This window comes from Festucalex cinctus, chromosome 5, assembly GCF_051991245.1.
Source record: "Festucalex cinctus isolate MCC-2025b chromosome 5, RoL_Fcin_1.0, whole genome shotgun sequence".
In the NCBI taxonomy this organism is placed as follows: Eukaryota; Metazoa; Chordata; class Actinopteri; order Syngnathiformes; family Syngnathidae; genus Festucalex; species Festucalex cinctus.
Window position 1 is genome coordinate 21,832,882 of NC_135415.1, and position 26,951 is coordinate 21,859,832.

At 39.2% G+C, this 26,951-nt stretch overlaps 4 protein-coding genes across 5 annotated transcripts; 2 read left to right on the forward strand and 2 right to left on the reverse strand.

The window, feature by feature from the left end:
• znf366 (zinc finger protein 366) lies at positions 1-10,131 on the reverse strand. The gene is made up of 7 exons (XM_077522265.1): positions 10,057-10,131; positions 6,993-7,928; positions 5,420-5,587; positions 4,831-4,981; positions 4,289-4,480; positions 2,260-2,434; positions 1-1,183 (listed from the first exon to the last, which is right to left on the reverse strand). Exons 2-7 carry the CDS (start codon positions 7,919-7,921, stop codon positions 768-770), a joined length of 2,031 nt encoding a protein of 676 aa, XP_077378391.1. The 5' UTR covers positions 7,922-7,928; positions 10,057-10,131; the 3' UTR covers positions 1-767.
• Positions 10,132-12,429: 2,298 nt separating this feature from the next.
• Positions 12,430-15,078, forward strand: LOC144018934 (isotocin-neurophysin IT 1-like). The gene is made up of 4 exons (XM_077521622.1): positions 12,430-12,489; positions 12,562-12,686; positions 13,894-14,098; positions 14,771-15,078. Exons 2-4 carry the CDS (start codon positions 12,567-12,569, stop codon positions 14,914-14,916), a joined length of 471 nt encoding a protein of 156 aa, XP_077377748.1. The 5' UTR covers positions 12,430-12,489; positions 12,562-12,566; the 3' UTR covers positions 14,917-15,078.
• A 2,922-nt stretch (positions 15,079-18,000) lies between these two features.
• LOC144019661 (fatty acid-binding protein, liver-type-like) lies at positions 18,001-19,536 on the forward strand. The gene is made up of 4 exons (XM_077522864.1): positions 18,001-18,126; positions 18,216-18,388; positions 18,974-19,063; positions 19,158-19,536. The coding sequence occupies exons 1-4, from the start codon at positions 18,060-18,062 to the stop codon at positions 19,206-19,208; spliced, it is 381 nt and encodes a 126-aa protein (XP_077378990.1). The 5' UTR covers positions 18,001-18,059; the 3' UTR covers positions 19,209-19,536.
• A 284-nt stretch (positions 19,537-19,820) lies between these two features.
• smyd1b (SET and MYND domain containing 1b) lies at positions 19,821-26,931 on the reverse strand. 2 transcript variants are annotated; one of them, XM_077522861.1, is made up of 10 exons: positions 26,652-26,931; positions 26,089-26,265; positions 25,184-25,397; positions 24,405-24,535; positions 24,228-24,266; positions 22,368-22,563; positions 21,903-21,995; positions 21,657-21,820; positions 20,264-20,432; positions 19,821-20,123 (listed from the first exon to the last, which is right to left on the reverse strand). In XM_077522861.1, the coding sequence occupies exons 1-10, from the start codon at positions 26,771-26,773 to the stop codon at positions 19,959-19,961; spliced, it is 1,470 nt and encodes a 489-aa protein (XP_077378987.1). In that variant the 5' UTR covers positions 26,774-26,931; the 3' UTR covers positions 19,821-19,958. The 2 variants fall into 2 exon arrangements, with proteins under 2 accessions (XP_077378987.1, XP_077378988.1); XM_077522862.1 differs by lacking the exon at positions 24,228-24,266 and having other exon boundaries at positions 19,825-20,123; positions 26,652-26,930.
• Between the last annotated feature and the right edge of the window lie 20 nt (positions 26,932-26,951).

Here is a 26,951-nt window from a genome sequence, read left to right on the forward strand (position 1 = left end):
TGCAAAATCACAGTTTATTTCACAATGATTCCAGTAGAGCTCACATGCTGCTAAATCATTCCCGCCATATATACACAATGATTTACAAGATTATTGCTTGAAATACCATAATTCCTCATATGGGGTAAAGGGCATTTTACAGGGCATTATATGAAAAATACAATTTAAAATGTGTTTTTCTTTAATCATTTTGTAAAAATAAAATGTATTAAATATTTCTTTTACTAAATAAATATGTTGTATATTACATTATGGCTTCCATAAGTCACTAAATTATTCCCATCAATGTTGAAATGTTTCTGACCTTTTGCAATGCAATAAGCCACACAATATACATGCAGTACAACATTTTCTCTCAAGACAAAAAGAGGTGTCTATTTAAGCTGCAGCATTTATTTATTCATGTCTTTATGAAATAGGAGCAACTATAGGCAACTATTTGAGGAAATACAGTAATATTCAACATTTTCCAAATAGCATTAAAGTAGTAAAATGTTCAGCGTTGCAAAGACCTGAGAATTTTTCACAGCTTTTATTGCTTACTGTTCACGTTGCAGTCAGCTCAGATAATGCACACTTCCTTCACTCTTCACACAAGGACCAGTCACAAAAAAATTAGGGATATTCAGCTTTTTTGTTGAATATTTGGACATGTTCATTCAAATGTTTAGAAATGAAGTTCACCTGGAACGATTGCATTACATTTTAGGCTGACCCTGAAATATAACCAGAAAGACCAAACTAAAAAAAAAACCTGCATCCTCTTCTCACTCTTCGTCATCTTCCTTTACTTGTTCCTCCCTGTCTGTGGATTCCCTGACGATATCTGTCTGTAATCTGATCTTTGTCTCATTTTCCGGCTCAGACTCATCAGCCACCTCAATCCGTCTCCATGTTGCGTTCAAGTGTCTGTCTCTAGCCGGAGACCCTCGCCCTGTCACCTCCTCACCACCCGAGGGCTCGCGTAAATCCTCATCAGGGCTGTACTGACTGTGTCTGTACAAGCTCTCCTCATCCTCCTCCTGGCAAGAGCTACCAGGCACACTCTCGCCGTCAGACTGGGGGAGATGAAGACCCGGCAGGCCTGGGGGCTTCTGGGAAAGATCAAACGGCTCTTTTTGGTTCAAATGGCCCAGGAGGCTCATTGGAGAGTTTTGGCAGAAGCGTCCCCGCTGTCGGAACACTGAAATAACAGAGTGAAGTCGTTAAAATGATCTTGTTGCCTTAATTAATGCTTAAAAAAAAAAAAACAGTTCTTAAAGATAAGCACAACTGTACAGACTTTAAAAGTTAAATACAACTGAACTGGTCTTAGAGAGTGATTCTTTTATGTACCAATAGAAGGAGTAAACCTACCCCTTGTGGTGCATTGTTGGGTAAGAATAACCCAAAAATTACCCAAATTGTGTCAACCCAACGTTTTGGGTTAATACAAAAAGTTGGGTCAAATGAATAACTCACAAAACAACCCCCCAAGAATGGTTGCTTTGGGGCTTTTTTGGGGGTAATTAACTGAAAAAGTTGGGTCGGTTCATTATTAACCCAATTCAATTGGGTTATTCTATTAACTCAAAAAGTGGGGTCAAATGAATAACCCACAAAACAACCCAACAAATTGAAAAATTGGCATCAAAAAATTTAAATATCTCAAATTTAAATATCTCAAATTTGGACAACAAGCTGTGCGTAGCACACAGTCTAAAAACAGTTGGGTAAAAATAACCCAAATTGGGTAAAAAAAGGGACCAACCCAACTTTTTGGGTTATTCACTTAACCCAAAAAGTTGGTTCAAATGAATAACTCACAAAGAAATGGCTGCTTTGTGGCCTGTTTGGGTTAAATAGCTGAAAAAGTTTGGTCGGTTCATTTTTGAGCTAATTCAATTGGATTATTCAATTAACCCAAAAAGTTGGGTCAAATTAATAACCCATAAAACAACCCAACTAATTGACAAATTGGCATCAACAAATTGAAATAACTCAAAGTTGGGTCAGTTAATTTTTGACCCAAATCAATTGGGTTCCCAAAAAGTTGGGTCAACTGAATAAGCCACAAACAACCCAGCAGATTGCTTTGTGGGTTTTTAATTTAATATGACCTTTTTGAAAGGGTTAAATAACTCAAAAGGTTGGGTCGGCCATATATTCACCCAATTTGGGTTATTTTTGACCCAACTGTTTTTAGAGAGCACTTTCAAATCGCTAAACTACAAAAATGCTCACAGATAATTAGCATGATGGATGTGTTAATGTGCTTACATCTTTCATCCAGGCCTCGGTCCATGACTCCGTGCTTCACCTTCATGTGTCTGGTCAGATTTCCCTTCAGTGTGAACTTGCTAGGGCAGTAGAGGCACTTGAAGGGTTTGCTGTCTGAGTGGAGGTGCATGTGGCCCATGAGGTTGTGCATCCTGTTGAATTCCTTGCCGCAGAGCTGAATGGCAAACAAAAAAATCGTAATTATCCATTTCACGGTCGCAGATGAGCTGGAGTCTATCCAAGTTGACCTTGGGCGAGAAGAAGACCCTGGACTGGTCGATAGCCAATCGGCCCGTAATATTGCATAGGTGTACCTAATGAAATGTCCAAATTTATGATGTTTGTCTCTGCCAAATCTGTGTTGAATGACTACACGTAATCGTGAATGAATGTGCAGGCATTTCCCCTCTGTTACACCCAACGCAATCCCCCGCCGTCCTTGATTTCCTCGTTTCCTCTCCCTCTGTCTTCCTTCTCTCATCAGCACGCGCGCACACACACACAAACACGCGCACACCCCCTCACACAATCAACGCACAAACAGAAGAAAACAGAGGGACTGAGTGAGAGGAAGCAACAGAACAGGGAAGGGCAACTCCTCCGTTGTCCTTCCTCTCCATTCTCTTTTATTAGGGCGGTCCTTTCCTTCAGGAGGAGAGAGGGACTCGGGACTGTCCGAGAGGACCGTGAGAAAACAGGAAGCCCCTCTCCGAGCAACAGAGAAAGCGAGATGAAATCTATTTGCGGGCCTCGTTCTCCGGGGAGGCGGGAGGCCATTGTTAGAGAGGCGGTTTTCTGCGCCGATATCCTTCCTATGAGCGAGGTGGCCGCCGCTGCCAAAAGCCTCCCTGCTATCTGGTCATGCTTACAGGCCTTATTCTAAACACTAAGGTCAAGGTCCAGAGAGAGAGACAATCTCTCTGGCTTCACTTAACACTTTTCAGGTGTTTTGTGGATGGATGGATGGATGGATGGATGGATGGATGGATGGATGGATGGATGGATGGATGGATGGATGGATGGATGGATGGATAAATGGATGGATGGATGGATGGATGATGGATGATGGATGATGGATGATGGATGATGGATGATGGATGATGGATGGATGGATGGATGGATGGATGGGTGGATGGATGAATGGATGGATGGATGGATGATAGATGTATGGATGGATGTATGGATGGATGGATGGATGTATGGATGGATGATGGATGGATGGATGGATGGATGGGTGGGTGGATGAATGGATGGATGGATGCATGGATGGATGGATGGATGATAGATGTATGGATGGATGTATGGATGGATGGATGGATGTATGGATGGATGATGGATGGATGGATGGATGGATGGGTGGGTGGATGACTGGATGGATGATGGATGGATGGATGACGGATGGCTGGATGGATGGATGCATGGATGCATGGATGGATGATGGATGGATGGATGAATGGTGGATGATAATGGATGGATGCAAGGATGGATGGATGGATGCATGCATGCATGGATGGATGATGGATGGATGGATGGATGCATGGATGGATGGATAAATGGATGGATAATGGATGGAGGGATGGATGATAGATGTATGGATGGATGGATGACGGATGGATGTGTGGACGGACATATGGATGGATGGATAATTAATCCTATTATTTGTAATTAATGTAATGTCAATGAGCTATTTATTATTATTATTATTATTATTATTATTATTATTATTATTATTTTAATAAAACAAAGTCAGTATTAAAAATATTTGTAGCTTGTAAATTAATGTAGCTAAACTTTACATTATTTTATTATTGACAAAAAAAAATGAATTAACCAATTTAATAATTTAATAATAATATTTCAAAACAATTAAAAATGAACGCCATTTAATTTCACTTACACAATTTTGAGTGGAAAGCGGCTCAAATGATGCAACAAATGTTACAGGACTCCGGAGGGCTCGATTCAAGAATTTAGCGGGTCATGAGTGCGTCCCGGGGCCATATCTTGCCCATGCCTTGTTTGCACGCACCTTGCACTTGTAAGGCTTGATGTCGGAGTGCACGATCATGTGGGCCTTGAGCGTCTGCTTCTGCACGAAGCTCTTGAAGCATTTGTGGCACTGGTAGGCCCTCACGTTGGTGTGGATGAGCACGTGACGCTTCATGTTAGCCAGCAGCGTGAACTCCCGGCCGCAGATGCGACACTTGTGCTCCTTCACGCCCTGGCGGCAGAGTCAAAGTGTGAAGGAACCTCATTAATCTCGTACGTAAGTATCTTAATCATTTGACCAGTTACTGCCTCCTAAACTTTCATTTTGGAAATCAGAATTGATGTGCCATAATTAATCGATATTGAATTGAAATTAATCGGAAAAAAAAATTAATGGAAAAAAAATCGAATTGAACTAAACGTTTCTAAATCGAAATCAAATCAATTGAGGAAATCGATACCCAGCCCGAGTTCCTAGCACGCAGGCTTGCCCAAACCCGCCAACGAGGAAACACCAAAACTTTCAAAATAAAAGATACTGCAAAATAGCAGATGAATTGTATGGATCAGCCTTCCACCTACTTTGTGAGTGAGCGTGTGCTGCTTGAGGTGGTGCGACTGGATGAACTCCATCCCGCACTCGCTGCAGATGTACGGTCGGATGTCTTTGTGCTTCATCATGTGGTTCTGCAACTGACTCGGGTACTGGAACGTCTTCTGACACTCGGAGCACCTGCAGCAACAACATCGCTTGTCTCCTTAGTCAGAATTTCACATGACAACTAAATATTTGTCTAATAGAACAATGATAGGAAGTAATGTAAGTTGCCAGTGAACGCTATATTACTCTACACTTTACTTTTTTTATTTAGCCACGTTAAATAGATGATTGTAAAACACCATATATAAATATTTTGCAGTACAGTATGTACAACATTGTTGTAGCTTGGCCAGCTGGATCAAACATCATACCCCAAAACGTAATTTCTGTTGTGAAGGTTCATGTGATGCCACATCGCATTTTTGATTGGCTATAACCAACTATGGCATTCAACTACAATTAAAAAGTACATTTGCACCAAGTTTAGTTGCAGACTCACGAAAACAATTTGCAGAACACACCGCGCGACAGTTTCATCACATTCAGCGGGTCGAGGTCTCAAGGTCTCACCTGTACAAGGTGGGGCCGCGATGGGCAGTCAAGTGTCTCTTGAGCTGGGCCAGCGTGGGGAAGTCCAGACCGCACTCCACGCATACGTTGTCCTGGCCTTTCTCATGCTTCAACTCGTGGGCGCGAAGCTCACTCGGGTAGGCGAAGCCTCGGCCGCATACGCTGCAGCTGGTGGGTGGCCAAGCGGAGGGTAGATGTTATTGGTGCATGTTCCACGTCATGCTATTTAGCTTTCATTTATATGGCAATTTGTATTTTATTTTGTTATCTTTTTATTTTATGACAGGTTTGTGATTCCTTCGCAAAAAAATGTGCCATTGTTTTATTACATATATTGGGCATGTGCATCTCCCTCTAATAAAAGACAATTCAATATGTATCTTGATTCCATGCATTTAAATCTTTTATTTATTTATTTATGTATTTATTTATTTATGGTTCAAAGCAGTTTTTATTACACCTCTAGCATGAAATATTTTTAATGCCCAATAAAAAGCATGTAACTACATTTTTGGATTGGTATTAAAATGTCATTTTTTTGTTACTTTGTATTTTAAACTGTTTTTTTCATTTTTATTTTGTATTTATTATTATTATTATTATTATTATTATTATTATTATTATTAGTAGTAGTAGTAGTAGTAGTAGTAGTAGTAGTAGTATTTTGTATTTGTGTTCTTCTTCGGGTTGGTTATCAATTCTAATTTGCTCAATCAATTCGATTTCAATTTTTCCTGATTAGATTTGATTCACTTTGATTCAATCTGGTATTGATTAATCATTGAATATCAATTATTTTTAAATATCTAGGACATAATTATGAGCTCTGCAAAAATTAAATTCCAAATTAAATTTTGTGGAGCCAGTAACTGGTTAAATCGTTTATTAATGAAAGCAACATGTGTTATGAAGATTTAAGTGTGACACAAACATTGACATCAGCGAGGGTGAGGTGAAAATATTTTCATAATTCTACTTCAATAATTGTAAATATAAATTAAAAAGATTCTGAATTGTCTGAAACTGCAATGAGGCAGGTGTTGTAAGAATGTAATTAAATAATTTTTTAATTTATGTGAACAACATACAAAATGTAAAAAAAAAAAAAAATCTGTTTTGTTATGAATTTAGGGAAAAAGATAAGAAAAGCAAACTACATTCAATATGAATTTTAGTTTTTATCATAACCAGTGAAAAGCAAGTATCTCCATATTTGTTTTTTTGCTTTGTTGTTTTTTTTAATAATCAACATTTTTGAATGTTTTACTGATTTTTTTAAGCATTAATTTTTGAGGAAATAAGCTTTTTTTTTTTTTTTTTTATTGCACCGCATCAATTCTACCTAGCAACAAGTGACAAATTAATTGGCAACTTGACTTCCATATAAAGCCACCATTGGGGCTCCGGGTGGAGTGGAACTGTCACTTTCCTTTGGTGCCAGTTCGCTTCCCCGCCTGGGAGACCATGTAAATCTGTGTGTGTATTTGTGTGAGTGAGTGACAAAAATAAAAAATAAAAAAAATAAAAAAGATAAGGCTACCACTGAACAAGAGTAAGCCAAAACGTCATGTACCTGTAAGGTTTGACGTCACTGTGTTGCATCATGTGCCTCTTCAGGTGGCTGGTCTGCGTGAAGGCCTTGTGGCACACCTGACACTTGTGCGGCCTCATTCCCCGGTGTGTGAGCAGGTGCGTGTGCAGGTGGCTCAGTTGCTTGAATAACTTTCCGCACAGGTGACACCCGTGCGGCTTGATGCCCTTGTGGCCCAGGATGTGCGTCACCAGGTTGTACTTGGACGTGTAGGACTTGTCGCACATGCGACACTTCCACCGCTTCTGCTCGCCGCCCACGTCCACGTAGTAGCTGTCATCCACGTGGACGTCGAAGGCGGCGGACTTTTCGTTGCCGCCCGGCCCACCTCGAGGGGGTGCGTCGCGACCGCGGTGCGCCGGCCTGACGTCCTCCCTGGGCGGGAAGGGCATGACGGGGCCGGGCATGAAGAAGGGATACGGGATGAGGCTGTGGTGGAGAGGTGGGAAGAATGACGGGTGGATGAGGAAAGGAGGCGGCGGCCACATGGGAGGGGGACTGAGAGGCTCTCGTTTCACCTGGACTGGGACGTCAATCCTGCGATGAAGTCTGCTCAGCTCGATCATACCGGGTCCGGTTGGTGATGGGGGAACGGGGTGAGGCAGGAAAGACAGGTTGATTGTTTTGGGGATGTTGCTTTCCTCCTCTTCTCCGCTCTCACACCCGCGGGCATCCATTTTGAATGGGGTCCTTTTACGTTTTTGGGAACCCTCTCTGTGGGCGTGGCTGGGGCTTAGCATGGGGAAGAAGTCAGGCGGACCCTGAAGTGGGCTGTCACCGGTGGGATATCTTGACGGGGAACATTTCGGGACTTTAATTATGATGGGAGGTGGGGTCAGGTAGAATCTGTGCTGATCTGGTTGACGAGCGTTCTCTCTGATTGCCGATGGTGAGAAATGGACTGTTTCCATCTTGACCCTGTAGAAAGTGATTGAATGATCTTTTTTTTTTTCATTCTCAGTTTGCAATTGCTCCTGATTTTTCATACATCAATAAGTTGGGTTTACCTTACCCGAAACTTTGATAACGAGTATCAGTCATGATATGTCAGCTTGCTAGCTGCTACAATCAGTCAGGACCATTTGCTCGTCAATCAAATGACCCATCATTTTTTTGGATATACTTTTTGGCCTCAAGACTTGATACTAATAAGTGTTTTGAAGTCATGCCAGGACATCTTAGTTTTAGCAATGCATTTCATATTTTGGAATCAGAAAAATATGTCTGTCAATATGATATGTTTGCAATTAATTAACATAAGAATAGTAAAATATTGTAATTCTTGCTCTTTGAGAGAAGGATGATGATAATGATGCAATAAATGGAAAAACATATATAATTATTAATGGCAATAATATTAAATTAATATTTTGTCAAACTCCAATTGTAATTATATTTTGGACACTCCACAGACTCTTTCAATAGAAAGAAATGATAAGCGAGTCTTAGCATAATTTGTGGAACTTTTACAACTTCAAACCATGCGGTTTCAATTCACAACGACATATTGTATCTTTCACTTCTTAATTTCTCAAAGATCCCCTATCCTGAAATTAGGAACTCTGTCAAAAGATCACCTGTCACCTTTTCGCTTCTCCATCATTTTTTCTTGTCTTTGTTCATGTTTTTTTTTTTTTAAGGTAAGAACTTCCTTTTTTCTCTTCCACCCATACAGTCACCTTCAACCAGGGCTCCAGAGTGACTTTTATTTTATTATTATTATTATTATTTTACTAGGTTCATAGTGGCCCCTTAAATTTTAGAGGTGCAAGTAGAAAATTTTGGGTCAGTAAATTGACTTGCGAGTCAAATATTCAACTATATTACTGATCGATGGGCTGAAGCAGGGGTGGGCAAACTCAGTCCCCGAGGGCAGGAGTCCTGCAGGTTTTGAAGGTTTCCCTCTTCCTACACAAGCTGATTCCAATCAACAGGATCGTTATCAGGCTTATGCAGCGCTTGCTGATGAGCTGATCATATATCAGCTGTGTTGGAGAAGCGAAACAGCATCCAAAACCTGCAGGACTCCGGCTCTCGAGGACTGTTTGCCCACCACTGGGATGGAGTGTGGAGGAGATTGATTGATTGATTGATTGATTGATTGATTGATTGATTGATTGATTGATTGATTGATTGATTGATTGATTGATTAAAACAAACAACTGAAAGAAAGAAAAGGATCATCAATAGATGTCATAGTTCAAAGCAGTTTACATGCTCCTATAAAAACAAGTACGTGAACTTATAATCCTGCCCCATATTACCCATGTCAAAAGACTAGTATGTAATTCATTTTCAATAATAGAATAATTCTATTGAAAGTTTCTATTACATTTGACAGCAACAAATAATAGTAAATGCCACCATTTAAGGGCAGTCTGGAGCACAACTTAACCAATTAGTAATAATATTTTGACAACACTGCACGACTTAATGTTGATGATTAAATCCTGGTTATGGAGATTGCATTCATCCTTGTCATTTTTTTTCTTCAGTTTTTGAAAACAAAGATAATAATGCTCAGAATTGACTTACACTTCCAGAGAGGTATTTATTTAGTAATGTTGTGGTTGAACTTTGGTTTATATTGCTCGCAGTGTATGGTCTCCCCTACTCCTACCAAAATATTAGAACAACCTGTCAGTAGCATGCATGCATAATAAAAAAAATAAAAAAATAAAATCCAGGGAATGAGCTTTGTTGTTAGTAAAGGCAGACTTGGTGATAGCTCTTGTATTTGATCTCTTCAGATTGTGCAGGTGTATCTAATATTGTGACCAATTGTGAGAGATGCACACACATTTCTTCAGAGTGACCGAAAAGGAGGAAAACATGACAAAAAGTTGCATTTCTTGCATATGAGTAGTACTATGTCCACTTGCAAACATATCAGAATGCATCTTTGTAAGCAAATACGTCTTTGCATGAAGTGTCATCAACAATCTAGTCTACAAAAAAAATCCATTGAAAATTTAATCCTCTCCTTGTGCCAGTCACTACCATGGAAGTGTGCCCGTGTCTGCCAATGTGAATGTGTATAACATACCTGCCCAAGCGTTGCTTTGCTGTGATGCCGTGGCGCCGTGCGGCCGTTCTCCCTCCCGCTCCCTCCTGACAATGCGCGGCCCTTCCACAGATGAGCCTATTTTGGAGGGACTTAAGAAAGAGAACAGGAACAATCACTTTGTTCTCATTTTTTCAGATGAGTACCTTCGGAGAGAAGGAAGGAAGGGAGGGGAGAGGAAGTCAACAAGTCGAGTGCCTTCCTGCAGAAAAATAAGGAAACACTAGATAGACATCTCCGTTTCTGGATGAAACAGGGATTTGCAGAGCTTTTGGAGGAATGCAGGGAGGGACCGGCCCCGGGTGGATGTTTCGAACAGAAAACAATGAACTTTGAATGTGGAACAGCTCCGTAAACAATTGTCTCTGCTTCAATATTTGAAGTGACCTCAAATGTGCCTGAGCAAAATGTCAATGATGAAGATGTGCATATCCGGACTATAATATTACGTACACCTGCAACGGTTTAATGAAATCAAATTTATTATGTCTCTTAATGTACTGTAGCTAATACATTAACATAAAAAAAAGCCAGACTGGGCATCATATTGTGGCTCCTTTTGGTGTGTGCTGGAAGTGGGAGTAAAAGACACTCAAGCAGACCAAAACTCATCACGAGTGGTTCACAACAGCTTTAATTAGCTGTAGAAATAATTGTAAGTAATAAGTTATCATACATTTGCTGCAATGAAGAACTGCTTCTGTTTGCAATGAAGACTGCTCTGCTCCGCTGTAATCTACCAAACTGCTGCTTGTCATGACGTGAGTTGAAATGAGTGCATTATTGGCATACAATGCTCTTAAATTTTTGCTTGCAAGTCATTGCAAAAAAAAAAAATCAGCTCAATGACATCATCTTTACTCATAATCTCACGATCTTAGAAACAACACAAATTATGATACATAAACATACAACCATAACAGTAAACATACTGCTATTTAATACTTCTCTGACAATGTCAATCAAAATTGAGCATTGTGATTTTTGTAAAGACTGCATAGAATTGAATTATATTTCATTTGTCTTAAATGCCTACATATTTATTTAGAACAATTAATTAAAATTTAAAATAATATGTATTTATATACCATTTATGGCTTTTTTCCTCCTTGTAATGTAATATATATTTTAATTTATTTTTTCTTATGAGTGTTTTTGTCATTTTGCAGATTCAGAAAAACAAACTTTTTTTTTTTTTTTTCGAAGCAATGAGCAAATGTATCAACACAGCCACCAGGAGGGGTAAATGTCCACTCATCACACTACACGAAGGAGAGTCAAACCACAAAACAGCACAAAAAGCTATGAAATATCAGGCACTTGTGTGTTAAATTTGGAATATAATATTTTCCAGAAAAAAATACATTCTAGCAATTTCTTATGAATGAAATAAGCAGTGAATAGGAATATTACATACAAAGAGAAAGAAACCTGATTATTGTCGCCATAAAACAGTTTAGAGTCATGTGACAGGGTTTTAAAAGTTAATAATAGAAGAAGATGTCGTCAGCTAACTTAGGTTATTAATCAGACTGATGTGGCAAGTGTGTGAGTCAAGCGTGAGTAATTGAACTCATATCATTGAAAGAGGCAAACTGTTCTCTTTGGTTTGTGCTTCATCATTAGCTGTGTTAATTAGCTCATAAGGCCAATTAACCTAAGGACCCGGACAATGTGGGCTTCAATCCATGTGAGTGATTAGCAAATTGACGTTACAGTATGTACTAATGTGTGTGAAAATTCACTTTGAGTACTATTTTTTAAAACTTTATGTTGAGACACCTTTATTAGAATTTAAAGGGGAAGACAACACAAAAAACTTCATTATAATATTTTGTATGCGGCCACCATTCTAACTAATATGTTTGTGGAATATGAATTAAACAGCAAAATCCACTCTCAAACTAAATACAGTTTCATGTTCTATCTTCTGCCATCTAGTGGAAAAGCTTTGAATTGCTCTGTCCGTCATTATACGACACTGACAAAGATAGTTGATCTCATACAGCACACTAGCCTAGTGTAAATAAACTCTAAACAAGTTATTGGACTACAAAAACACGAATATTCCATCAGTGCTGATTATTATTAAGACGATACCACCGTTGTACTCTCATCAGGTGCTTATTTCACCTCGCTGACCTGCTTGACTCGCGGTCATGTCGAGCATGCACAGTCACGCACTGGAATGATTCATGAGACAAACGGGCCTCCAGACCCACGCTGACCGTTGACCTGACCGCTGGTCTGCTCCGCCACCCAACCGCAAGTGCCTCATTAAGGGGTCCTTAAGTGGATTTTGGCTTTCTGTGGCACTCTTAAAATGTGGTCCAGGGAGTATATATAAGACATTGGAGAACAGGACCAGCAAGTCGAAGGATCAGAACCAGACTTTGACAAGCCATTTAACAACAGGTAAGACTTTTGGTGCTTATAGTGTTTAATATGTATATTGTTTTTAATAAACTATTGTTCCTCTTCGTTTAGCAAAGATGAGTGGAGCAGCTGTGTCCGTGTGTCTGTTTTTCCTCCTGTCTGTATGCTCGGCATGCTACATCTCCAACTGTCCCATTGGCGGGAAACGCTCCATCATGGATGCCCCTTTGCGCAAGGTGAGCTCTAAATTGTCACTTGAGATGAAAGAAACGCTTGGAAAATGGCGGACTGATGTATCACAGAGCACTGAGCAAGTGAGCGATAGATTGGGCTAACTCACTTTTTTTCATAGTTAAAAAATGAATACAGAAAATGCATGAACTCAGATTAATAATAATTTAACGCAAAGACCAATTTTGACATATCGGGGCAGTCCGCGATTTCACTCAACACTTCTGATTCATCAGCGCTACTTCATCGTCGTCACTTTCCTGCAATTTACAAAAATGTGTTTCAAAGTGGCTCACAAACAGAGGATAACATTTAGGCTAATCTCTTTAAAAGTCGTTATTGTTTATTCGGTGCATGAGTTGATGCCGATCACGGGTGACTGAACAATAGGCGGCATAGACCCTGTGCTGCTTGTATTATTTATGTAGTATTTATGTATGGGTCATTGCTGAATTGGGAGCACCAACATTTTGAAAATAAGTACATTTTCCCCCCTTTTTTTAATTTCACATTTTCAAGAAAGAACTGTAATAATAAACCATTATTTTATTTGTGAATTATAGATAATCAGGTACCTTAAAACATATATCATAATAATTTAATTTTGTAATTAATCTAATCACATTAACAGGGTAGAGAATCAATGCTAATGGTGGAATGTTTACCAAGGTGTATATGATAACTGTGTTAGCTGTGATGCTAGCTAGCCTTGAAGAAACGTTGCTAAGTAACAAAGCAAAACTCACTGATATTAATATGACTTTGACTGATGATGTGAGTGTCAGGGTTGTGTTTGAGTGTCATACTCCATTATGAATGAAAACAGGAGTGGACCAAAGGTAATGGTCCGCTATTTAAAATGTGTCTGGTGAGGTAGACATGCTAACCACTAATCCTCTGTGCTGCAGTTTTCAGTCGCTCCTAAACCAAACTGACAAAAGATAAACTGTTGACTTCAAAGTGTGCATAATGTTACAGTAGTATAAACATTTGAATCCAATCCAATCCAATTGTCATATTTAACTTTTAAGTACATTACAGCTGCATTTAATCTTTTAGAAATGTTTGTTTTCAAACACTTACCCAGGAATTTTTTTTTCTTTTAATTCGTTCATTTGTGGTGTAAAGGTTTTGAGAGCCACTGCTCGAAAAATGTCCAAAGCACAGTGGAAATGCAATATGCTTTTAACGAATATCTATGTTTGCTTTCAGTGCATGTCATGTGGCCCCGGAGACAGGGGCCGTTGCTTCGGCCCCAACATCTGTTGCGGTGATGGCTTCGGTTGCCTGCTGGGCTCCCCGGAAACCGCTCACTGCCTGGAGGAGAGCTACCTGCTCACCCCCTGCCAGGCCGGGGGGAGAGCCTGCGGATCCGAGGGCGGACGCTGCGCCGCTTCAGGTCTTTGTTGTGATGCAGGTATGTCATTCATTTCAAGAAATACAAAAAGTAATGTACTATAGTTCTATGCAGGATCCTCACACTAGCCACATTCGGTACACTTAGACGAGCTAATATATGAGAAGGAGCCAGATGGGTCTAGAGAGGTAGTAGGTACATTATGAGGCAGTAGGGCCAGTTCATCAGAAAGGGATGAAAATGACATCAATAAGAGACTTGAAAATATTTTAATATTCTTATTATTTTGTGCAGGAAATATAGTTAACTGTGCTGCCCTTAACTCACTCACTCCCAGCCATTTTCACAGAAGCAATCCCATTCGCTCCCGGCTGTTTGACTGGATTTTGACTGATTTTGCAAGGCCTTGCTTTTTTTCTAGATGGCCCTGGTTGATCTCCTTTGCGCTGCTGCCACCTGCTGGCCGTTTGTGTAATAACTACCATTTCTGCAACCGTTCTTTGCAATTGAGAAGCTGCATCAAAGCCTTCTGTATGCTCTAGCATTAAAAAAAATAAAATAAAATAAAAAACTATAAATACGTCTTTGGGACACTTAAAACGTTAAAAAAAAAAACGTATTTACACGTTATTGCGAGCAAATGAGTTTTAATTAAAGATTTTTTTTTTAAATTGATGAATACTGTGCATCACTTATTCCATAAAGTACTTTCCCCCTTGCCCTCGTTCAAAGAGAGCTGCAGCGCAGACCAGTCGTGTCTCATGGATGAGGAGGCGGACGACCAAGTGGGCCAATACGACGGCAGCGACCCTGGTGACATCATCGTGAGGCTCCTCCATCTGGCCACTCACTCAACCCCTCATCGACTCGCCCAGTGAGTTGACATTGAGGGGGTGGGGGCGCCCTGTAGACTTTTAGTGCATATTATTAGTTGCCTATTTGTGCCTCTTGTCTATATATTTTTATGTATGAAAACAGGGGATGGATGCTGACAGTCATCCGGCTATCTTGCATGTTGAAATAAAGTTTTGAGAAAGACTAAAAAAGTTGTGCTTCTTGATTCAATTTAGGAGAAAATCCTCCGTTCATTCATTCTATAAAGCACCCGATCACTTTTATCAACTACAATTTCTATCTATCTATCTATCTATCTATCTATCTATCTATCTATCTATCTATCTATCTATCTATCTATCTATCTATCTATCTATCTATCTATCTATCTATCTATCTATCTATCTATCTATCTATCTATCTATCATAGAAAGCATTCTACATTGGTCACACGGTCGCACCACATAATTTTTCCAACTTAAATCAAAGTTAAGAGGCGAACAATTAGCTATCTGAGCAAAACAAGCTAGCTAGCCAAACAAGTAAAAAAATCATCAAAATATATATTTGTTAGACAAATTTAGTTTTTTAGGGTGATGTCATATTATGTCCAAATATGACCACTACATTCTAGTTGCTGAAAGGGTAACTTTTTTTTTTTTTTTTTTTTACGTAGTTGTGACATAAAAAACTTGACTGTCTTGTAGATGCTACAAACTCCCAAACTCCTGTCTTTAAATGTATTTCAAAATAAAAGTCCCAAATTGGTTATTTCTTTTTGGTCACACCAGATGATAATTCATAAAATGAGCATTATCGGACAAACTTATCCATCAATGACCCATTGGTAAAATGCTAAATGTGCATACGCAATTGTAGCATTATTGGGAAAATGCAGTTTTTAGCATTTGACCTACATTCTACCAAAACACTTGAACAACTTCACCAATACGTTCAAACGACTTTATCAAGACATTCTAATAACTGCATTACTTTCGATAATGAATACAATGAAGTCAATCTCATTCTTAAATGAACCTTACAAGCATATTTTGGGAGAAGAATCTGGAGAAAACCCACACAAGAAAGAGGAGACCATGCAATCTCACAGAAGGACCCGAGATGATATTCAAACCCACTTTTGCACCGTGCTGCCCATCCGATATATTTCCTCTAAAGCCTGACTCAGGCAAAACCTTATCACACTGCAGTACTCCACGCACATTCATCTTTATCTACCTGCCATCTTGTGTGTATCTGTGTTGGTGTGCTGACAATCTCAGTCATTATCTCATACAAAAGGTCAACTTTGTGATCCATTTGTCCCCACTATAATGTCAAATCTTGCACAGTTTTAAACAGACCGCACTGGACTATAAAAAATACGGGCGTATAGAGCACAGCGGTACGCACCGATATGGGATATTGTCAGTGATTGAATCTGTGTGAGACAATTAAGAGCAACATTCTCACACATCTTATCTCCATTAGTGACCTCATCACCTGAGTAAAGTTCACGCGCGACGAGGCACATTCATTATCTTGCATACACCTCATATGATGACTCTTATTGTAGTTGATGGAAATTTACACAAAGACTAGGCAAGCCACGCATTGCAGAGAGAGGAATTCAATGCTCATTTTCAATTTTCATCAACATACAAAAATGAGTTTTTATTGGCAGGATAAATATTACAGTATTGATTTTTGCGAAATGAATTTGTTGGTTATATTTTGCATTACAGTCAACTGTTGCTAATATTTAAATTTTTCTACGTGAAGTGGGCTGTCGTTGACATCTTGTTAATCAGGAGTACCTCTCACACAGGCATTTGCGCTCAAAAGCACTACAGAAATGCTTTTATACACAAAAGAATTGTTCTCACACAGTAATGAATTGCTCTCACACACAATACTAATCTATTTGAATGCATGCTTGCAAAGTGCTTTTACACAATCTACTAAAATACTCTCATTCCGAACACACTGACTACTGAAATGCACTCAGAATGTACTGGAATGCTCTCACACATCTTACTGAATGTTTTCATCATATACAACTATTGAAGCGCTCCTACACTTACGACTAACATTTCATGTTCACATGAATTCTTGAAATGCTGTCACACAACTGGAATGCTCTCACACATACTTCTGAAATGCTCTCATGCAACTACCGATTGTTCCTCATTCATATAAACTATTGAAGCGCTCTCGCACATAGTACTAAAATGTTCTCAGAAACGCCCAACATGTAATGCTCACATAAATTCTTGAAAGGCTGTCACACAACTGGAATGCTCTCACACATACTGCTGAAATGCTCTCATACTTACTACTGATTGTTTTTCATTCATTTAAAAAACTGAAGTGCTCTCACATAGGATACTAAATTCTATCACATATACTGACATTATTTGCTCATATAGACTCCTGAAATGCTCTCTCACACACAACAAATAATTTCTCTAATGTTCCAAAGACTTTTTTTCATTCATATACACTATTGAAGTGCTCTCACAATAACTACCAAAATGCTGTCATACATTTTTTGCTCCCATGGTCTCCTGAAAAGGTCTGAAAAAAACTAAAATGCTCTCACGCTCACCAGTCAATTACTAAACCATTCACGCACACACTACTGATTTTTTTACACCACAATTCTACACTACTGGAATGCTTTCACACTAGTAATCAAAAAATAAAATTAAAAATCAGTTGTGAGAGAAGATTTCTCTCACACGGAAGCAATTCTCATTACACTACTGAAACCCTCACACTGAAGTGGTCTGCGCATTCATCCATGATAACGTACAGCGCATTTGGAAGACAAAAATCTAATAAATGTGATGCTTTGTATATCGGGGCCCTTCTTTTACAGGCCCCAACATTTGGTATGGTCACTGCACAATGGAACAAGTCATTTTGTGGTGGCAGTTTACAAAAGTGAAAATGTAGTTTCAAGATTATCACGACCTTATTTCGGTTAGCTTATTTCACCCAATGGGAAGGACACAAGAATAGGGACATCCTCCCTCCTTGGGTCGCAAGTGGCCTGCAGCCTCTGTAATTGGAGACAGCTGAAGTTAATGATTGGTGTGTACTTGTGCGTGTTTGTGTGTGTGAGTGTGAGTATATAAGTCAACGCAATAGCTTTTTGTCCCTCTACCTTTACTTGCCTGACACCATGTCTTTCTCTGGAAAATACCAGCTGGAGTCTCAGGAGAACTTTGAGCCTTTTATGAAGGCTATTGGTAAGATTTGTTCTTTTGTTTCTAATTAGTTTAAATTGTCTTGTTTCTGTCACAGATGTGTCTATACATATTTTTTTTTTTCCCACCAGGTCTTCCTGATGATCTCATCGAGAAAGGCAAAGATGTCAAGAGTATCTCTGAGATTGAGGAGAATGGCAATGACTTTAAGGTGTCGGTCACAACCGGAACCAAGGTTCTTGTCAACGCGTTCACCATCGGGCAAGAGGCCGAGCTTGAGACTATCACTGGAGAGAAGGTCAAGGTAAGGCTTGAGAAAGGATCTGATATTTTGAAAGTTGCCTTTTGGACTTGAGGGGTTTTATTTTTATATTTTTTTATGATTTTATCATGGATATTCAAACTCCTTATTTGCAGCAATCCAATTAACCAACTGATGTTGGTGAATGTAGAGTATTCATAATTTATTTTTTTTAATTAAATAAACTTTTTTTTTTTTTCTTTTTTTTTTTTTTTGAGGGGGGGGGGTCGGTGCCCTCACTCTCTATGAACATCACATGCCCAAATTGACAAAGTAGGTGAGCGTGAGGGCACTTTTGTTTCCAATCAACAGTTGTGGGCGGTAGTGTCCAAAATGGCAGTCCTGAGTTTTAAAATGAAATTGGTCACCTTATTCCATGAATGCAATATTAAACGATGCATTTTTATGCAACCGTTTCTTCAGTTTAACTATTTTTTTCTTTCCCAAGCTCTCAATTTGTACATTTTTAATTTTCTCCCAATCAAAACGAATGCGGCCCTTGAGTACAATTTATTCACCCTTGTCAATGGGTCGCTTGTGCTTTAAATGCAGTGTTCGTTGTCTGTGTTGCGTTTTTCTTATGTGAAGGCGGTGGTTCAGCGTGAAGGCAACATGCTGAAGGTTTCCCTGAAGGGAATCGAGTCAATCACGCGGCTGGAAGGCGACACAATTGTCAATGTGAGTGTTGTTGCTTTGCAATTTCAAGATCTCGGGTATGTCCGCAAACTCCAACATTCCTAACATTGGTCTCATTTTTTTTTTTTTTTTCCAGACGATGACACTTGGTAACATTGTGTACAAGAGGACAAGCAAACGTATTTAAGACTGCGCCTGGCATAATAAATATTAAGAAGGCACACTTCTGGTTTTGTCAGATGTTCTAAAATTAAACAATGACTTGAGGTCCTGTGAATTTAGTTTAATATGAGGACCTGTAATTACTATAGTGAAGTTGCTGAGCGGCCTAGGCATGAGGGCTCAATTAAAAACAAGTGTTATACCTAAATGATATATTTCATGTAAGCAATTGCAACTGGAAAAACGAATAGAACTGAATTCCGTTGTATTAGCAATTTACATTTTGTACCTGGATGGATGTTTGAAAACTGATGTCATGCAAATGTATTAAAGGGGGAAGGTGAATTCACAAACTTGTCATTTGTTGAAACTGTCAGTATGAACCAGAATGCACATGAGCAAAATTATGGTGGAAGAATCTTCAGTGCCCCGTCTTATACTGCATTTGTTAAAACACTGCCTAACAATCTGACTGACGAGAATGAATGTGAATTGGCAACGTTTCACCTCAAACCCGAAACATGCATGCAGCCGTGATTGGCTGTCTGTGCAATGAAATTGACCACTGAAGGCAAGCACTGTAAAAAATGAATTTCTTTGCCCATCTCTGGAGAAGTTGTCTTGGGGTGAATTTGAATTGGCATGCAAATCACCTGCCGTCATGCTGCTGAAGTACGGAATGTGGGAAGGACACACTTCAATTTGGTAACGATCTTATCAGGACGTCTTTAATGTGAAACATGAGGCAAGCGCTTGCAACTGGCGTTGTGTGGCTTTATTTTCTCCTGTGGAAGAGATTCTTGATGCCTTCCTCCATGGACTTGGGTTCGTGCATCATGGTCATGGGTTTGTTCTTCAGGGCGGCCTCTCTCATGCTGTGGTAGACGTACTCATTCTGGTTGAACATTCTCAGCTCCATCTCTGTCTGCACACGCATTGACTGCAGAGGGGGGGGAAAGAGAACCATATTCATATTTTTTTGTTTTCCAAAAGCATGAATGTATCTAACCTTGTTGGGGGAAACTGATTTAAAAAAAAAAAAATCACAAGGTGAGCTCATTCCTGAAGCGGTTTTAGTACCTCCAAGTCTTTGGTGATGGGGTGGGTGGGGCCATGCGTGACCATGAGAATGGCGTAGGCTTTGCAGATCATCCCGTGGCCCACCTCAATCAGGCCGGCTTGCCAGTGGGTGACTCCCGCTCGCATGGCCGCCATCCCCAGGGTCGGGTTGTTTGGGTGGTACAGCTTTCTGCACGCCACGCCAACATAGCAAATATCCGTGATGAAGAAGGAACAGCCACCAAACAGGACAATTTGCATTGGAAGGATTTCAGAATAACCTAACTGAACTGTCACACTTTTTAGAATCTGCTCATTTGGGGTGTTGTGGTCTGCTTTGGATGCTTGGGTGGAACTAAACACTGCTGTTTGATCCATTTTCAATTTGGTCCATTTCCAATGCTTTTGTTTGAATGGAAAGAAGTGAATGGAGAAAACTGGCCTTTCCTGACTGACGAAAACAAAAAATATTTAAAAAATATTACTCCTTTCTTTGTGTGGCTGGGTTTTGTTTTTGGTTTCCAAAAAAGAACTCTGTTATGAAATGTTTTTTTTTTTCGTTTTTTTTTTTCGTTTTTTTTATTTTTCGTTTTTTTTTTTTTTTTCGTTTTTTTTTCCCGAGCAAGATTTATATTTTAGTCTTGCAAAAAAAATAAAAAAACATTTTAAAAATGGACTTGTCTTATGACATCTTATTTCTTATGACATCTTATTCTCGTAAATAGGAGTAGGACTATGACTTTTTAAAATCAGCATTACAAATTTATTATTGTAAAGTAAAACTAAAGTTTGAAAAGTTTGATGCAAATTAAGCTTTTCCTCAAAAGAAACTACTTTTGCAATATTAGTTTTTACTATAACCATTTGGCATTTTGTAAAATAAATCTAAAATATATTTTTTTAATCTTTTTTTTTTTCTGGTAATGATATGACTGTAATACAACGATTTTGGCCTTTATTTTGTAAATAAAAATAATCTGATAACATGAATTTTTGTAAAATTCCAACTTGATTCTTGTAAAATTTAGATAATCTAAAAATGAAATAAAGTGGTAAAAAAAATTTACTGTTAAAATTTTAAAAGGTTCTTCAAAACTGGAATGCTTTTCTTGTTATACTGACATTTTTCTTGAAATATCATGCCTTTATTCATGTAAAAAAAATAAAAAATTAAAGTTCAAAAGTCCTAAAATTACAATTCTTGATTAAACTAGTTTTCTTGTAATATTAAGATTTTCTTGAAACTTTATTCTTAAAAATAAAGAAAATCAAAAGCATATTATGACATTTTCCTAATATTTTGACTGCATCCTTGTAAAATTTTTAAAAATTCAGTTTTCTGTTGCGTATTTGAAAACACAAATTGAAACAAAGTGTCATTTTAAACATAAACAAAAAAAAATTATTTACATACATGTATCCGTCCACCATTTTACGGGCGTATTCGGCAGCATCTTCAAAGTACTGCAGGTAGGCCTGCACCTCGCTCATGGTGCTCCACATCCTCAGCAGGTAGATGTGAGTGTCGGCCAGTACGGGTTCCGTTTTTTCAATGCACTCCTTGCAGATCTTCACCACCTGAGGAAATTCGATCGAATCCTGTACATGACAAGTGGCGTCGCTCTCAAAGGAAGGAAGACGCCATGAAGTGTTGGCTCACCTCGTGATAGTCGCCCTTTAATCGGGTCTGGTCCATCTTCTCCAGCATCTGGAAACAGTAATCTGTCGATTCTTTCACTTGCTCGTCTGATGGCTGAAAGAAGACAGGAAGGAGAAAAGGTTGATTAAACTAAAGCTTCACTGAGAAAATATGTACACGCTGAAGTTTTACAGTCATTATTTAAAGGAAGGGCACTGACCAGGCTTATAAAGACAAGATCCTGATTACATTTGACTTCTTTTGCAATAAGAAATCATTTAATGTGGCGTCATGTTTCCTAAACTGTATTAGCTGTTTGCATTCACAGATAAAGCTTCACCTATCTGGAATTATCTTTGCTTTAAATAGCCTCCGTGTCTCTTCTCATGTTTCCCTTATCACCCATGCTACCACTAAACATAGCATGAATGTTTCAACCAAAGTTTACCTCTTGCATTCTCAGAGGAGACAAAATGAAAGGCCAACCTTGACGCCATCCTGTTCCCTGCCTCCCATCTTCAGGTCGTCCTTGATGCGCTCCTTGCAGTGGTGGCACGTACAATCGAAGAAGTATTGCGTCTTCAGAAGCCTCTGCCTCTCCTCCGACACGTTGATGAAGTCCACGTAGGAGACGGTCAGCTCCTCGCCCTCTGCGATCTTACCCAACGAACGCAGCTCGATCCTGAGGAGCGATGGAGAAGCTTTGTTAATGCGCGGGTCAGCACACTTTTATGGTTGTATCTGTAAAACTGTTTTAGAGGATGATCTTATTTGTGTGATGATAAACCCTGATTCATGCTGTGGTTTTTAGTCCAATCAAGTGAATGATGAAGGGGGGGAAGGAAAAATAAATCTAATATTGCATTAGTGTTATGATTTTGTCCGTCATTACAGTGTGTATTAGCTTTAAGCTAACTAAAGCTATGCAGTTGTTTTAAATAAATAAACACGCTGTAATTCTCTTTTACTTTATATTTAGAAGAATTATTCACTAATTCTATTGGTCACTCAAATTTAAAGATATCTCAAGGTGGTTGGGAAATGCAATTTTGGCTACCTTTGCTCTAATAAAACACAAATGAACAGTGGTAAAGAGTTCATCCTAATAAATGTAAACACTAAACACTAACAAACTAAACATATCTTACTTAGTGTGCAGTAAATTTAGCACACGCACTGTACACATCTGTGCTCTAAACAGTAATGTTAGCATCAATGCTAACACAATATAAGAGGTGTTCTGTGGGTCCACCATATTAATAGGCCAATGAAGCCTTGAGCTGCAGTCCCCATGGCAACAACAAGCCAACATTGTAATGAAATGATTGTGAAATTATTATATACAGTGAGGTCACACAATTACATTGTACATTGTACCTTTAAATGAGAAACATTTGTGGTTCAATTTAGCTTTATATAACAGCCTATTTCAAGTGCTTTACATATTTATTTTTTTAAATAAGGTTGCTTTATAACATATTTGAGCATGGTGTTTGTGCTAGCACAGATATTTGCATGAACGCAACTAGGTTAAGGGTCTGGTGTCACCGTGGCAACAACAACTCCTTATTTCTGTGTGCAGTAAAAATTTGTACAAGCACTGGACAGTTCACAGCTATGAATAGTATTGTTAGCAACTTAGCATCAATGCTAACACAACATGGCAGGTGTCCTGGCTGGTCCAAATAAACCAGTTGTAAAACGTTTTACATCAAATGCAACAAAAAATATATATACTAGTACCATCAACAATAAAATCAAAAACAGGACAGAGGTTTTATTCCTACAGTTTAATATTAACATTAACACAGCTCTCAACTAGGAAAAAACAAACTGTACTTAATAATGTTTAGAATACAATACATTGCACATAAAGTTTAGATAAAAATGTTATTGAGATGTTTAAAAAAATATCAAAAGTTCTTAATAATTGTTAAATACAACTGAACTACCTCAGCAGTGGTTCTTTCACATATCACTAAGTTTTTTAGGATATTGATAAATTTGTAGTCTTTTTTTAATTTATTTTTTTATTTTTTATTTTTTTTTGTCCCAATGTTAGTCCAACATCAGATCTAATACTCTCTTAGTCTTGGCACTGCACACAAAGTGACAAAGCCACTCTTGTGTGGATGTGGATGAGTAAACAGTATAGAAGGCAGATTAATGTGAAGATAAATGAAAAGAAAATACGGTCTACGGAGATGCTATTTAGATAAAAAAAAGAAAGATGTTAGCATCTTTACTTGTGCGTTAGCAAGAAATAACCACAGATTAGCATACAGGTGGGTTGTGTTGGGGGGCAATGACCACAAAGCACACGTGCAAGGCTAAGAAGTAACGCACCTCCGTTGAGAATGATACAAAGTATTCACAGCTGACTGACTGAAAGACAAACAGGGAGCAGTTTTACACACAAACACGTGGACACGCACACACATAGATACACAGGCACGTAACCCACGGTCACTAAAACGCTAACCTATCAGGTGTTAACCAGATGCGCAACCCCGACTGACTTACTTGCCGTGGTTGAGGATGACAGTGCAGTTGGGCCAGCAGTCGTGATTGACCAGACACAGATTGGGGAACAGGCCCACCCCCACGGCCTGAAGCCCCCGTTGGTCGCTCACAGTGAATCCGTTACAGTTTATCTGGGAGTTACAACAGACGGAAAGTTAGATTGACTAGTTTGTATGCAAATTATTGTCTTGTTGGAAGCTCAGATTAGCATTGGCTAACAGTGTTAGCGTCTCATAACTGGTGATACTTGATTGCTCAGTGAAGTTGTTCAACAAGACAAAAAATAGGTATCTAAAAGAAGCACATCTCAAACATGATATTAAGACTCCTGGGAAATATTTTATATTGTGAAAAAACATGTCTCCTTTAAATAGAATCTGCTAAAATTGGGTCATCCTAATGTGCTGATTTGTTGCGGTCAAGTGATTTATGATGCCCCTCATTCACTTCCATTAGCACCTAGCAGCATTGCTTCCTGATCAGGTATCAAGACGCTCACTTATTCTTGTTTACATGTTAGTTTATAGTGGATAGTAAATATGAATTCTTCATTGAGGACCAGCAGTTATCAGCTATTAAAAGTATGTATGTTCAACTTTCAGTTTTCTACTTAGCTATGTAGTCTTTGGAAATTGTTATGTAACCCATTAAGACATTATTATTACAGTGCTTTTTTTTAGTACTTCCATTGCAATCGGCAAACCTTGTTCAGTAATTACTCCATACGGACAATTCACATCATACAAATTGCTCTTTCAACAAAACAAGTAAATACTCACTAGTCCAAAGACGTGTGAGATGACGTCGCTCGTGTGCTGCTTGCTGTTGCGAGGCCAATAGTCCAAGAAATTGTGGATGTCCACTTTGAACTCCTTCAGCTCATCCTCTGGCATGTCTTCGATGTGGTCCTCCAGCTGGTCCAGCGTGGTCAGCTGCGTGTCGGACACCACGCCGCCGTCCTTGTCCAGGCGCCACATGATGCGAGCGGCCAAGCTAAACCAAGGGGACAGCGTCACTTGAGTTACTTAAGTGGAAGTTTGTGGGACAAAACCGAAGACTCGGAATGGTTCGAATATCCATCTATTCATTTCCTATAGCTTGACCTTCTGTCATGTCTGGGTCACGCCAGGGTTAAGTTTGGGTTCATGACCGTGAGGTCAAGTGTCTGTTATGTACTGATGTAACAAGTGTCTGTTTTGAACTGATGTAACCAGCATTTAGTCTCAACTGGTTTTAGGCTATGTGATGTTAGGTGATGTCAAGGGCTATGTGATGTCAAGAATCTTTAATCCCTTTACCTGGTCAACAGCCAATCAGATAATTCCATGTCAGTCCTGTTACTCACATGTCTAGCCACAACCAATCAGATCGATTCCTTGTCTATATAAGCCTCCTGAGAAGTGTGTGTCTTTGTCGGATTATTACTTCTATTGCCACTGTCTCTCTGTGCAACTCTCTTTGTTTCTCGTCTAGGCAAGTTTGTTCCATGCCTCTCGATGTGAATAAATAGTTAAAATCTTATTTTTGTCTGCGCTTTGGGATCCAAACTTCAGCACATGACACCTTCAGGGTGACGGGTTAGCTGGAGCCTATCCTAGATAACATTTTTTTGACATCCACTCACAGGCCACTTATAGACAAAGAACCATTCACATTCAAACCTGAATAGGTGTCCTGAACTCACCGAATGTTCTCATTGGGCGCCTTGCCATAGTTTTTGATGGCGGCACATTCTTGCTTGTGTTCGGCCCAGCCGGCACGCTGGCAGGTGCGGTCGCAGTAGTGCGAGAACTTGCACTGGCCGCATCGCTGCAGTTTGTCTTGTCTGCGGAAACAGCTGTGGCAGATGCGCTCTGCAAGACTGCAAAGTAGGGATGGTGTTATGTTGTATGGTCCATGTTCTGGAACGCGCACATGGTGGATTCATCTGGTATCGCAATCCACTTGGAGTATTTTTTTTATGCTACTCTCTATTCAAGGAAGTTCATATGTTGCCTTTCTTGACAGTACGCAAGAAATGAAAGCCTGGTAGTCAATTGTCAATTGCATTTTTGTATATCCAGTAAAGCAAGATCAGTACAGTACAGATCAGTTGATTAATTGATGGAAAATTAATCGATTCTAAAAATATTAATATTTAGTATAATTAATATAATATTAACAGTGACAACACTATTGCACTGTTGTTCTAGAACACAAGTTAAAGGAATAAGAAGATACTTATGATCCCTCCCCTAAGGTTCATACCTGTCAAAGACAACAGCTGCCAGGCTGGGCTCGGAAAAGATGACGTCCCCGGCCCAAAATTCCTTGCTAGCCTTCAGACCCCTCCCCTTTCCAGGTGAGTCAAATACTGTCACATTCTCCATAGCTGCGGCACTGCTTCCTGAAATGCTACAGCACAGAAGACGGCGTACCCAGGAGGAAGAGAGGAGCGTCTAGTGGTGGCGGCTGACTTAAATGGTCAGTTAGGGGCTGGGCTGCTTAATCCCAATCCTCTTCTTCTAAAAAGACAACTGCACATTGCATAGCATAGAAAAGGTACAA

Excerpts from the sequence above, each read along its gene's own strand:
- LOC144018934 (XM_077521622.1), top strand. The coding sequence starts at position 12,567 with ATGAGTGGAGCAGCTGTGTCCGTGTGTCTGTTTTTCCTCCTGTCTGTA. Across the intron at positions 12,687-13,893 it reads TGGATGCCCCTTTGCGCAAG|TGCATGTCATGTGGCCCCGG; the intron begins GTGAGCTCTAAA and ends GTTTGCTTTCAG. Across the intron at positions 14,099-14,770 it reads AGGTCTTTGTTGTGATGCAG|AGAGCTGCAGCGCAGACCAG; the intron begins GTATGTCATTCA and ends CCTCGTTCAAAG.
- znf366 (XM_077522265.1), bottom strand. The coding sequence starts at position 7,921 with ATGGAAACAGTCCATTTCTCACCATCGGCAATCAGAGAGAACGCTCGT. Across the intron at positions 4,982-5,419 it reads CGCGGCCCCACCTTGTACAG|GTGCTCCGAGTGTCAGAAGA; the intron begins GTGAGACCTTGA and ends TTGTTGCTGCAG. Across the intron at positions 2,435-4,288 it reads TCAAGCCTTACAAGTGCAAG|CTCTGCGGCAAGGAATTCAA; the intron begins GTGCGTGCAAAC and ends TTTGCCATTCAG.
- LOC144019661 (XM_077522864.1), top strand. The coding sequence starts at position 18,060 with ATGTCTTTCTCTGGAAAATACCAGCTGGAGTCTCAGGAGAACTTTGAG. Across the intron at positions 18,127-18,215 it reads GCCTTTTATGAAGGCTATTG|GTCTTCCTGATGATCTCATC; the intron begins GTAAGATTTGTT and ends TTTTCCCACCAG. Across the intron at positions 18,389-18,973 it reads TCACTGGAGAGAAGGTCAAG|GCGGTGGTTCAGCGTGAAGG; the intron begins GTAAGGCTTGAG and ends TCTTATGTGAAG.
- smyd1b (XM_077522861.1), bottom strand. The coding sequence starts at position 26,773 with ATGGAGAATGTGACAGTATTTGACTCACCTGGAAAGGGGAGGGGTCTG. Across the intron at positions 26,266-26,651 it reads GCAGCTGTTGTCTTTGACAG|TCTTGCAGAGCGCATCTGCC; the intron begins GTATGAACCTTA and ends CCTACTTTGCAG. Across the intron at positions 21,821-21,902 it reads TAAAGGGCGACTATCACGAG|GTGGTGAAGATCTGCAAGGA; the intron begins GTGAGCCAACAC and ends GAATTTCCTCAG.